This window comes from Parasteatoda tepidariorum, chromosome 8, assembly GCF_043381705.1.
Source record: "Parasteatoda tepidariorum isolate YZ-2023 chromosome 8, CAS_Ptep_4.0, whole genome shotgun sequence".
In the NCBI taxonomy this organism is placed as follows: Eukaryota; Metazoa; Arthropoda; class Arachnida; order Araneae; family Theridiidae; genus Parasteatoda; species Parasteatoda tepidariorum.
This window is the reverse complement of record NC_092211.1, coordinates 24,784,509-24,798,663: the sequence shown is the minus strand read 5'-3', so window position 1 is coordinate 24,798,663 and position 14,155 is coordinate 24,784,509. Positions and strand designations below refer to the sequence as shown.

At 26.8% G+C, this 14,155-nt stretch overlaps 1 protein-coding gene across 6 annotated transcripts in view; it reads left to right on the top strand.

Annotated features, from left to right (window-relative positions):
- Positions 1 to 14,155, top strand: part of LOC107455064 (apoptosis-stimulating of p53 protein 1) — a 453,339-nt gene that overhangs the window by 310,260 nt on the left and 128,924 nt on the right. For 2 of the 6 annotated variants that reach the window (XM_071184509.1, XM_016072476.4), the window contains exon 1: positions 2,920 to 3,069. The exons of the other annotated variants lie outside the window; for them this stretch is intronic. In XM_071184509.1, coding sequence (XP_071040610.1) covers positions 3,061 to 3,069 — 9 coding nt within the window. In that variant the 5' untranslated portion in view covers positions 2,920 to 3,060. Of the gene's footprint in view, positions 1 to 2,919; positions 3,070 to 14,155 lie in introns of those variants that run through there. 6 annotated transcript variants of the gene reach the window in all.

Here is a 14,155-nt window from a genome sequence, read left to right as displayed (position 1 = left end):
TTAATATGTTGTTAAATTTGAAATACTAATAACAATGTTGTTTTTGATGAAACAAATACAAAATTTTTAAAGCTGTTTAGTAAAGAAAAAGTGTACATATATTTTGTGTATCGACATCAAACGTGAGTAAAAAAATTTGGCTTTGCTTTAGCAGAATAAGAAAAAAAAAAACGTTTTGTTCTACAAATTTCTTTTGTGGATTTAGTAAAATAAAAACTTAAACAATTATTTGCCCTATGAAGATTTTTTCGCTTCTTTTTTACCATTTTAATTTACAATTAGATTTAGCCTAAGAAGTAAAAGTATGATGTATGAACAATTTTAATGAAATGTTTTAAATTTTTTGCGTGCGTTTATTTCATTTGAAAGTTGTAAGGAAATCAATGTTGTTACTTGTTATTCTATATAGAGAGAAAGAAAATGGTGGTTAAATAAGAATGAATGAATTGAATTATAATGTATTGATCAGCAATAAAATTTAAAATATCAATACATTTCGTTTAATTTTAAACTTTTTTTTCCCTTCCAACTATGGTTGTTGTTTCAGATGATGGTTATTATCACAATTGATCACGATTAAAAAAAAAATATACAATACATAAAAGTCCAATATATCCTTGGGATTTAATTTTATACATCGATAAACTGCGAGTATAGGNTTCCCTTCCAACTATGGTTGTTGTTTCAGATGATGGTTATTATCACAATTGATCACGATTAAAAAAAAAATATACAATACATAAAAGTCCAATATATCCTTGGGATTTAATTTTATACACCGATAAACTGCGAGTATACTGTAAAAAATTCCGGATCAATTTATGGTAAAACGCACCTACAATCAGCGTGCCGATAGTTTTTACTGTAAAATCCTTTTTTACAGTGAAATTTTACGGAATGAAAAATCTGATATACCATAATGTTTACAGTAATATTTCACTAATTTTTACTGTAATATTCACAGTCACTGTGGTTAAATAATAGTTACTTTAAAATATACAGCATAAAATTTTGTGGTAAAAATAGATTTTACTGTAAAATTAATTTTACAGATGATGCACTCAGGATGTCGGAACTTTTTACAGTAATTTTATCGATGTTTTTTTACAGTGTACAAATATCATATTTTTAATAAAATGAAGGAATTATGAATTTGGTTAAAACTAATTATTCCCTGTTCCTTAATGCATTTGAAAGAAATTAAAAATGAATTTAAAAGTTGAATATAATTTAATAAAAAAAGCCCGCGTTTAGTAAGAAATTTCAAAAGTTTTTTTAAGCAAACTAATATAAAAACCAATTTGTTGCAAATTTTAAGTACTATGCATCAAAATTGTAATTTTTTTAAAAGTTTTTTTATAAAACAAATAGATTGAGGGTCTGAGTTTAAAAGTTGTTTGAAAAGCTTACTTTAAAATGCATTTTAAATTCAAGGTAATCTTTCGGACAACGAAAATGAAGTATAAATTGATTATCCATCGTACAAATAAATGAAACTACTAAGATACATTGAAACTACTACTACTACATTGATAGTTTGTATTGAAATATCGCACAATTTAATAACACGATTTATATGAAGTTTTATAATTTATTATGATCAGCAAAGAATTATGAATCTAAACATTACATAGAAGCATCGAGTACTCTTAAAAATATAATATTTTATTATTATTAAATTAAATATTATTTTGTTTACATAGAAATAAAAAGATTTGTTTTCTTGATAGCTATGCTCGAATTATCCATAGAAAAATGTGCAAAGTCAAAAAAGCTTTATCTACTTTTTTTCTTATTTTAATCGTTAAAATGTTTAAACTTTAATTTTAAACTAATTCTTCGATTGGTTCAATATTTACACAAACTAATCATGATTTAAAAATAAAATATATACTGTTTTCTTTAAATTTATCATTTTTAAATTATAATAATAAAAAATCCTTCTGGTTTCTTTTATAAGATTTCAATCATAGCATTTAATGTTTTCTTAAAATATCCATTAACACAATGATAACAAGCTGACATCTTAAATTATTTTAAAAGAAATATTCTATTTTTATTGAAGTAATTTACAGTTCCCTCTCTTTTTTTTTATTACCTTTAATTACTTGAACTTTTTATTACACTAATAAAATTAAACACTGTTATAATTAAAATAAAGCAACGTGTTATGCACTGAAAAATTTGTACGAATGTTTTCCCGCCTTGCTCATTAGGCCTGACTAAAGCAAAACAATGTCACGCCATTCACAGATTGTTTTTTTTATAATTATAATTAAATTATAACAAAATTTTATGAATATTGTTTTCGATCACTTTAATTATATGGAAAGGTTTGCATAGATTGCTAGATAAAATTGTTAACAGGAACCAATTCTAAAAAGATAAACTTTTTCAATTTATTTTTTAATATTTAAAATAATGTACTATTTACAATACATGATACTTGAATATAAATGTAATATTAATTACTCATACATTAGTTTCATACATTATACATACAATGATATAATGAGAAACAATGCCTTCATGTCTGCATAATGTTTGCATTGATTGATTGTTTTTTATAATAATCAACTTTTTGCTTTTGTTTACAATTTTTGCTGTAAACATAAGCAATGTAAACCACAACTAAGGTGAAAAGAATAAAAAAGAATATGAGTGAACTAGAAATAAAAATTCAAAACACGTTTGAAAATTTACATCATATTAAAAAAAAAAATCAAAGAAGAAAAAATGAGAGAACAGAACGCTATAGTTGAATCAAGTTGCTGTTCCGTGTTCGTAACTCCAAAAGTCGTAAAACTCAAAACATTACCTGGTCCCCTCCCTCATACACCTGTCACAGCATTCCAGTGACGTCACATGTCACATGATAATACACCTTAGCAACGCCGACGACGCCGCGCGAAACGGTGGAACCATTCATTCTTCAAAATGGCGGCATTCGAGCAGGTTTCTCGTCTGCTCTAAAACTTGATACATAGTGAAATTGTGTTAAAAAAAATACTTCCCAACCTTGGATTATAAATTTTTTTACTGAGGATTACACACAAGAACATGGTGTTGGTAAGTGTTTAAGCATTTCACCTTATCGCAACTGTCACTTCTGTGATTTTTTTATTATTCGATTCCGTCAACTTACGAAGTTTTGTTTTGGCTCTTTCTTACTTTAAAAAGGGGGAAAAAGTTACGTATGTCCCGCGCAAGGTAGTCTGGGAAGGAATCTGACAGGTTGTTTTGTTGGTCGGGCCCGCAGTACGGCCAACTAAAGGGGGTTAGAGGCGGAACTTCTTGAATCATTTGTTTTTAAATGCTATGTATCGTCTGTTTTTCTTTACAATTATTCATTGTTAAAAGCACACAAAGTAACAAAATGATTAGCCCAAACCTTTCGTTGAAAATTAAATCATTTTTCTCTATCCCATGTAATGGGATTCAGTTTAGTTTGTTTTGAATTTGAAATAATATTGAAATTGAACACCTAAATATTCTTAAATAGAATATTTTCCTTAAAATATCATGAAGAAACTTAATTATTAATCGTATTTTAACTTTTTTTTCTAAAAGTATGATGGCTATTAATTTTATTTAAATTAGCCTTTAAAAGTGCTGATAATTCAAATCCAACTTGATATCTTCGATAAANAAAATATCATGAAGAAAACTTAGTTTCTATTTTCTGTGCTGATTACACTATTAGATAAGCGAGAATTGTTCCGATTAATTAATTTTTATTTTATGAAATTGCTTTTATAAAAAATATTTCTTTACAGTAATTATTCGTTTCATTTTTTGAAAGGTTATTTTTTTTTAACATTGTGTACAGCAATGAGAAGTTAAACCATTTATTGTTCAGTTTTTAAATTGTATAATGATGAAATTCAAAATCAAATCAAACGTAACTAATAAGCAAGCGTTCAGCTTGTTCTTTAACTGAATTAATTGTATGTTTGAGAATTTATTATTACAAAAAATAGAAAAAAGAAATGGCAATTGAAAAAAAAAAGTGGCATTCGCTGCAGTAATAAAGGCTTAGCTTAATTATCATTCTATCTTTATATATAATATTTAACTAATTGAGTACAAAAGTTGTTCAACAATATTTTAATTGAATCATGGGAATTATTCTTATTACATAGGTATAAATATAATTATTATAAATATGATTTTAAATATAATTAATGAACATGCAAACTAATTTTGAATTTAAGTAAAAAATAAACAATTTTCTTTTCCTTAAATATAGGATTTTTTTAAAATTAGTTTTATTTTTTGAAATGTATCTGATTAAATGTACAAAATGGGAACTATTTAAATTTAAACAGTACAAATGAGATTAACAGTGACAAAATTTTTTTTAAATTGAGTGTGATTCTTAGTGGAATATTCTGTCTCGAATTTAACGTTAAAAATTGAACTTATCTATTTCCTTATTTATGACACTTTTGTTAGGTATGTATTCTTCATTTAATTTGTATTATAGTGTTTTCAATTATTAACATAATTTTAAATTTCATTAACTCTACTCAATATTCTTATTGAGAAAACATCATACTGTTCATCCTGTTAGCTTTCACCGTTTGAGCAAATTATTTCATAAAGATGTCCTGGCAAATCATGAAATGATTTGAATTTAATTTTTATTTAAGACTGCTGATTTAAATCTCGATTTATAAATGTTTTTATTTAAAGTAATATTTTTTACCAACGCAACTTCAAATCAATGAAATGCTTTTAATATGATTGTTATGTAAATACATGTGGATAATTTTATTGAATTAATAAATTACACATAATAAATTTAGATGGGCTAAATTAAATTTTAAAAAAAAAGAAGTCCGTTGTGATTGACTGGTGCATGACTCCCAAGATATTTATACTACACTGTAAAAAATTCCGGTTCAAATTGTGGTAAAAAGTACTGTCACCCTGAATGCGACCACCTTAAAAAGAAATTTTACTGTATGATTGTGAAGTACTTCACTTAATAAATTCTCTTTCTAATAAAAACTCCTTTGACTATGACGGTATTAATGTAAAATTAATTAAACTATTTGCTCTCAATAATATAAATTTTATAACTAATTTCATCAATACCTCAATCAAGTCATCCATATTTCCAACTTCTTTAAAAAGAGCAACCATAACTCCTATTTTTAAAACCGGCGATAAAAATTGCCTATCAAACTATAGACCAATTTCAATATTACCTGTTTTTTCCAAAATCATTGAAAAAGCTCTAGCTGATAAAATGTACAATTATTTAAAACATACAAATTTTTTCTCTGTTAATCAACATGGATTTATTAAAGGCAAAAGTACAGAAAAAGCTCTTTTGGAATTTTCAAAATTTATTCATAATAGTATTGCTGAAAATAAGATAACAGTAGCTATATTTCTTGATATATCAAAAGCTTTCGATAATGTCAATCACAATCTTTTAATTAAAAAATTAGAATTTGCTGGTTTCAGAGGAATTATGTTAAATTGGTTTGTTTCATATCTTTCAAACAGAGAACATAGAGTTAAAATCCGAAGTAATTTTAGTAATTATATTTTTTCAAACCGTGGTGTTCCTCAAGGATCTATTCTAGGACCCTTATTGTTTATTATATTCATCAATGACTTTTGTCAACTCAAACTTTTTGGTAAGATAATAACGTATGCTGATGATTCCGTAATTTTGTATTCTTGCACTGATTTAAATCAACTAATTTTTCAAATTCAATCTGATTTACGCATAATTTCAAAATGGTTTACAATAAATGACTTAAATTTAAATCTAAATAAAACTAAATATATTTATTTCAGTTTAAGAAAATCAGAATTTAACTTAAATTTAAAATTTCACTCTCTCTCCTGCAAAAGTACTAATGAAAATTGTCAATGCTATATTCTACAATCTGTAAATAATATCAAATATTTAGGACTATATATCGATTCTAATTTAAAATGGAAAACACATATTAACAATTTAGTTAAAAAATTGCGTTTCGTTTTAGTTAAATTTTATCACCTTAAGAATAAAATTCATTTTAATTTTGTGAAAGCACTCTATTACTCCTGGTTTTATTCTTTAATTAATTATGGTGCGATAATATATGGCGGTGAATATAAAACTAATTTACTTCCCTTAATCTCAGTTCAGAATAAATGCTTCAAGATTATTAATTCTCTAAATATAAATAATTCAAGTGTAACTACTACCAATATATATACAAGAATTAACCTATTACCATTTCGCCATAATGTATTTTTTCGTATTTTACTCTATTTACACAACAATAAATTAATATGCAAATTAAAAACTAATGTGTCTGAAAGGAGACCAACTGAAATGTATGAGATTCCCTTCTTTACAAAAGAAATTTCACGAAAACAGTTTTTTTACTTAGCACCTAAATTATATAATAAATTACCATTTCAGTTGCAAAACATCAAAATATATTCTTCTTTTAAGCGTGCTTTATTTCAATTTGTGATGAACATTGACGATTTAGATCTCTATTTTTCACTTTAAAGGAAGCATTTGATTTTTTATACCAGTCTTGTGCCAATCCAAATGAATTTCTTATGTTACCTTTGTTATTTTTTTTTATTTATTTATTTATTTATTCATTTTTTTATATATATAGTTTCATGCATTTTTTTTTCTATTATTACAGTGTTCAACAATATATGACGTCTTATGATGAGCAAAATAATTTATGATTGTAATACCCCCTTTTTTTTTCTTTCTTTCTTTTCTTTTTTTTTAAATTTCTATTTTAAATTTATTGTATTACTTTTCTTTGTCGCCTGGACAGGATTTTCCTCTTGACGACGAATATATATTCTTTGTATTTATGTGTTTTTGTTCTCAATAAAGTTATATTTGTTTGTTAAAAAAAAAAAAAAAAATTCATTTTTACCGGGAAATTTTAATACCGTAATTTTTAAAGTACTATTTATTTAATTACCGTGATTCCGTTATTTGGCTGTAATTATTACTATAAAATTTAGAGTTCATAAAATATTTGTTTCGTAAAATTTTACCGTAAAAAGTACTCTTGACCGGAAAGTACTGGCACCCTGAGTGCCGGTACTCTTTATCGTTATTTGATCTGGAAATTTTTACAGTGTTGATATTCCCACAAATTTAGCATTTGCTTTTTGAAATTCGGTCACGTAACATTTTTATTTATTAAAATAAATATACATAACTATAAAGAAGGTTTAACCCCGACCTCTTTTCGGGAGGCACGATGTTTGGATTAGTTATAAGATTTAACGCTAATTTAATAAAATATAGAAGTCCGAATCAATAATGACTTCATAAAGGAGAAATCGTTATCGATATTGCAATATATAAATATATAAAAGGATAGTTTCCCCTTAATTTAATATTACATGTGCTTGTTACTTAACTTATGCCATAATTATAAACATATTTTGTAGAGTAGCCTTCTGACAAGATATAATTTGTAGCTTTAAAATCGTATTCAAAAATCCTCTGAAAGATAAACTTAAATATTAATCGTATTTTAACTTTTTTTTCTAAAAGTATGATGGCTATTAATTTTATTTAAATTAGCCTTTAAAAGTGCCGATAATTCAAATCCAACTTGATATCTTCGATAAAGATTGAATTGAAAAAAATATTTTAATTATGCTCATGAAAAATTTGCCAGATTTTCAGTTAGAGATTTAATGTTGAAGTCTTTAGGTAATTTTTTTTTTTTTGTATATTTCTACTAGAATATTGCACAAATTTTAAAATACGTAATTTTGTTTCATGAAATCAATGTATCATAATTTATTGCTAACTACCGTATTTTATACATATAAAAAAAATACATATATGTATTTTTCGTTGAACTTATTATTCCCAATTTCCAGGGGGGGGGGCTGTTTAATTATAAAATAAATCGTACTTTCATTAGTAACTTAATTTGTTGAGGCATTTTTCTGCATTCTAAAAAGTTATATTTTATCACAAACCATATGTTGAAAATCTAATAATGAGTTTTTGATAAAACTAATTTATTTTATGAACCTAAAATATACTTTTTGTAAATTATATATGATAGCTACGTGAATGTAATTACACAGATTTCAATTCGCTTTTTACAGTCTTTTTTCTTGTTGTAATTAGTGTAATAAGTTTTTTAAACTGGGGTATTTTCTTTTTAGAAATGTACCTATTCAAAAATAAAGGAAATTGTTTTGGATAATTATGTAATTTTCTAAATAAGTAAATTAAATAATTGCATTTTACATTTTACAGCTGTTTGGGAGTTTTGTTAAAAGTAAATGAAAATTTGTTTGAAAAATCAAATTGTGACAAAAAATAATGTATGTCTTTAATAGTAAGATAAATTTAAATAATTCCTCTGTCTGAAAAAAAAAATTGCTACCCGAAGAATCTAAATTCGTAGTTATTATGGTTTATTTTTATAATTGGTATAAAAAATCTTTTGTTTCGTAATTTATATCATTTAATTATCTATGAATAATAAAAAATTTTCAAAATTTTTTCTATTTTTCTCTACGAAAATCTTTTCTATTATACTATATATTCGGATCTTTGTTGTGTGTAACATTTTTAGTTGATAAATAAACCTTTTGTTGCAATATTATTAGTTAAATAAAATATTAGGAAAAGTCACGTTCTCAGTAAACTTAAATATTAAAAAATATCTATATTGTGCTTTTTCTTTTTCTTACGGTAAATAAAAAGATGTGATAATGAAATCCTTGTTGAAATATTGGTTGCTTGAGCGCATATTTTTACTTTATGCTAGCTATTTCAACTTTATACATTATATATATTTTTATATTAGCCCAATATTAACATTACTTTAATACATTGCAACGTTTCCGAAATTCCATTTATTACATTCTTACATTCTTATAACAGCAAACTTTTAGAAATTTTTCTATGATAATTTCATTTTAAATATAATATGTATATACACCGAAGAGCCATTACATTATGACCACCCTGCTAATAGCATGTTGGACCGCCTTTAGCCCTCAAAACTGCAAGCACCCGCCGTGGCATTGATTCCACAAGGTGCTGATAGGTAGTCTGAGGTATCTGGAAGAGCTCACCAACTGGTTCTGCAATTCCCTCACATTGCGAGGGGGTAGCGTAGCAGCACAAATTTGGTTTTCCAAGTAGGACCACAAATGCTCTATTGGATTAAGGTCAGGTGAATTTGGGGGCCAAGACATGTCTTGAAAGTCACTGGAATGTTCCATGACGATTCGACCCTTATGACATGGTGCATTATCATGTTGGTAAACACCATCCCCTACCGGAAAAACTGTTGCCATGAATGTGTGAACCTGGTCTGCAACTATGATCAAGTAGCTTACAGACGTCAGGGATTGTTCTATGAGGATTATGGGTCCTAATGTGCCCCATTGAAACATTGTACCTGGGCGAGAAACCATGAAAACCTGGGCGAGCCCGTTGTTATAGATGGTGGGTGGTCATAATGTAATGGCTCTTCGGTGTATATAACTATATATATCTATATAACGATTAAGTACGGAGGAAAAAAAACATTTTTGCCTAATGCATAAATCTTTAATATGCATAAATCTTTAATTTGTTTAATACTATAACAAAGTCATTGTTTATAAATTAATATGTATATTATAATTTATTTACACGTGAAATGCATTCGGAAATCAAAATATTATATTCTCATTATTTATTCTTTACTTGTAAAGAAGCTTTAATTGTAAGCAATTTAAAGACGTGCTCGAGTCTTTATCGCCTCCTAAGCATTACATTTTCATTAACAATCTTTTTAAGTGCCGAGCTAAATATGCGTAGCATCCTAAAAGCTTGTTCTGTACTTGAGTCAACTAAAAATTCTACAACTCTCAGATTTTAGTTGTATGATGATTCTGAAGCAGCGGCAATTACAAAGAGAATGTAGGGACGGTTTCAATTTCAGACACTCTCTTGAGTTAATTACCTTATTTTAGTTGAGATACTTCTCGGGTTTGGTATGCTTTCAAAAGCTATTCGTCGATTCCGCCTGAGGCGTGGGTGGAACGATATACAATTCTATCTCCTGTTTACTGGAGATCGTCCCATGGGGATGAAGCTCACGTTCGTTCTATTGCTGTAACAGTATTTCTGTAAGTGTATTGGAACTATAAAGAATTCGATTTCAACTTAACGAAACTACATCCTTTCCTACCCTTTATGGATTGGTAAAACTAATAAAATGTATCAGACTTGGAGCTTTACGATTTTTTTTTTTTTTGCATGAAAATTATTATTTTTCCATGCAGATGTGTTGACTTATTTTTTTGGAAGTCGATAGTGTGTCAAATATATATTGTGAAGTAGCAGTTTATTCAAGAATTGCACGTACGAATCATTAGATTTTGATTGAATGCCACTGTGATCACAGAATTTGATCTTTTATATATAGATATAATTTGGGCGTATCCGTATTTAAAATCCTTCTCATATTTAATAAAGAATTTTTTTAATAAATGTTAATAATTTCTCAAAAAAATTTAAATTTGACAATTCATTAATTATTAACTTTGAATTAATTATTCAGTATAATATAATTATCTTGAGTTAATTCAGTTTCGAGCCAATCCAAGGTACCAGACAAATCAAATACGGTTCTGTACTTCAGTAAGAATGCGCCACAAAATATATCTTGCTATTCACTATTTACGCTTTAATTTCATATTTTGTAATCTGGCAAACTAGTTAAGAAAATATTTTTAAATAATTTTGCATGATGTCTGTAAGTTAAAGAGCGTAGTGTTTGATTTTGTTAGTTCGTTAGTGGTTTTTGTTTGATTTGGTTTATCTTGGCCTTTTTTATTATTTTTTTTTTCTCCTCACACTATTGTATAGGTATTTTCTACTTAGGCTGTATTAATATAATATTAGAAAGCACTCTAATTTGCGGATATAGTCGTGTGAACTGAAGACAAGATTATATCTTATCATTAGTTTGTTTTCTGGCTTTTTCATTTTTCTAATATTTTTAAAAATTTTTTAATTTTTGATAATTTTTCTTTTTATTTAAAGCATTTTCCTTTTTTATTTTTATTTTGTATCTATATACCTCTATGAGTTGTAGAAAATGCTATTGAATGTGCTGCATTTTATAGAAATCTGTATTGTTCGCTATACCTCCGAAGGTTCAGATTTCGTAAAATAGTTAATTTATATGCTTTTTCAGAAAACACGGAGAAAAAAGTTTATGATTTCTTTAAAACCGTTTTCTGAAAACTGCTGTTTCGTCCCAAATATGGATACTGAAACACTTGTTTTTGTAACGCGACTCGATTCTTAAAATGCTTTCTTAATCTAATGGTTTAGTATATCTTTACTGCACTTGAAGATATTACTATTTTGGAGGTGCACTATCTCTTTTCACTTAAATCCCAATAATCTTAGAATGCAAGCATATCGTTCGATTTCGATCCTCCGGTTTTGTGGAGGATGAATGGTGGCTAGACTATTCAATTACTATGCGATAACCTTTGCATGAAGATTTATATTGTCGTTTGAAATCTCTGAAATGCTATCCTTTTATTGTGCTGGTATTCTGATTACTTACATACCTTTTATTAATTGTTATGAAGCTTGAATTATGCATAGTTATAGACAATGTTATCAATCTGGGATAGGAAAGATGAGATGTATAATTCAACTTTAATGGACAGTCGAATTAATATGCCTTATAAGAAAAATTAAGAATTGTTTATTAAATTTTGCTTTAGTCCATTTATTCTTTACTTTAAATAATCTAACAAATAAGATATTCATGTTTTAACTCCTTGTACCTAACTGTAATGCTAATTGCACTACTTCTGTTTTCAGATTTTGAATGAAATAAAAATAAAATTAAAAAAAAAAACATTTGAAATGTACACTGTGAAAAATTTTGGATCAATTTACGGTATAGAGTACCGACACTTTGAGTGCATAATACGCAAAATTCTTTTTAATGTGAAATCCATTTTCACCGTAAAGTGTTATTCCGTAATTTTTACAGTAATATTTGTTTAATTTAATTACAGTGTTTCAGTGGCTTTATAGTAAGTGCTACTGTAAAAATTCAATGATTAATTCAGTGATTCTATGGTATTACGGTATATCAGATTCTTTGATTTGTAAAATTTTATAGTAAATATTGAATTTTACGGTAAACGTAATTTGATCCGGATTTATTATTTTTTTTAAAGTTATGTGTAGTTTAAAAAATGACTCAATATAAAAGGTAAATCACCCCAAGCATAGTAGGACATTCAAATATCGTAAAAAGGACCACAGGAATATTTAACGCGTGGCCAATCGACGTAAAAGTATTGTCAAATAAGCTTATGAGTGTTAAACTGTATAATTCATCGTTATAAAAGCAGTGCAGAATTGAAATACTGTCGACAGCAGAATATTTAATACTGTCGACACAGGAATATTTAACAGATGGCCAATCGACGTCAAGTATTGTCAAATAAGCTTATGAGTGTTAAACTGAATAGTTACTCGTTATAAAAGCAGTGCAGAATTGAAATACTGTCGACAGCGGAATATTTAATACTGTCGACGCAGGAATATTTAACAGATGGCCAATCGACGTTAAAGTATTGTCAAATAAGCTTATGAGTATAATAAGCTTTCAGAAGAACGTACTTAATAAAAATGTTCGAAGCAGTTCAGTATAAATCGTTGAACGAATGATACCAAAATATCATCGACATTGAAAAATGTGTGTCTTATATGAAAATGACCTCAATAACATTAGCGTTTTGTAGAAATCTTAAGTTAGGTTTAGTAATGGTTTAAGGAACGTTTTCTTTTTCTTTTTTTTATANAATAAAAAAAAAAAGTTTTTTTTTTTTTTTTTTTTTTTTTTTTAAATGAAGAAAGTAATTTTGTTTTGTAACTTTTGAATTTACTGAGATAAATAAGATTAAAAAAAATCGTACTTTTTGGTCAACCCTGGTATTGTCATCTATCTCGTTTTGTAATGTACCGTATAAAGAAAATCACGTTTACCGTAGTTTCTTTTTAATTATTCTACTATCCTAATCAGCTTTCAATCTGTTATTAAAATCACCTCTATCAATAATAACATATTTAAATAAAAATACATTTACAGATAATCGGTTCTTGTTGCATTAAAAGGTAGTAGTACACTTCGACTTGAATATTAAATTTTTTTAATTTAATTCCTCGCTCTAATGGCTTTTATTTTGATAAGCTTTGAAAAAATGCCAAAACCACAAAAGCGTTAATAATGCTTAAGGCAAGATAACATTTTGATAACTTTTTACATTCTCTTTGAGGAGGGGGAAAAAAACTAAAAATGTTTTCTCTATTTTTATTTTATTTTAATTTTACTCTGATGCCTAGGAGATTTTTAAAATTGATTAAATTTATTATTTTTGAAAACTATTGTTCGCATCGATTTTTTTTGGTTAATCAAATAAAAAATATGCACGGAGAAGCAAAATTCTGATAAAATTACCGTTGGTTAGAAAACCACAATTGGGGTTAATAAAATCAAAATATATACGGTGTTTATCATTTGGTGCTACGTTCATATGACAATGGTTTAGGGGAAATTTTGGTTCTTTTTAATATACATTTAGTTCTTATTAATACACATTTAGTTCTTATTAATACACATTTAGTAAAAAATACAAATCTGAAAAGTAGATTTAATCGAATGAAGGGTTTTTATGCGTTGCTCTAAGTTAGCATGGTAAAATTACCGAAATTTGCCACATTGACTATCTAGCAGCATGGTAACGAAAATCATATTTTATTATTCTGATTTTTTTAAAAAAAAAATTCTTGTTTTAAGAACCAGAATATACAGTTATTTAAACCATTCATTCGGACGATTTTTATGCCATGTTCTATGGTACAGCGAAAAATTACCCAATTTTACCTCAATTACCAAATTCTATCACATTGTGAAATTATTTTTTTGTTGTTGTTAGTTTTACCAAAATCATAACCAAAACATTCTAATGAAAACTATCGAACTTTTTGGTGTTCTCACAGAGCCAAGAATACGATAAATTTTACCATATTCTGGTAGTTTTGACCGTGCTTTTTTTTTCTCAGTGATGTTCTAAAGATTAAATGACCTTTCGAATTATTTAAGTA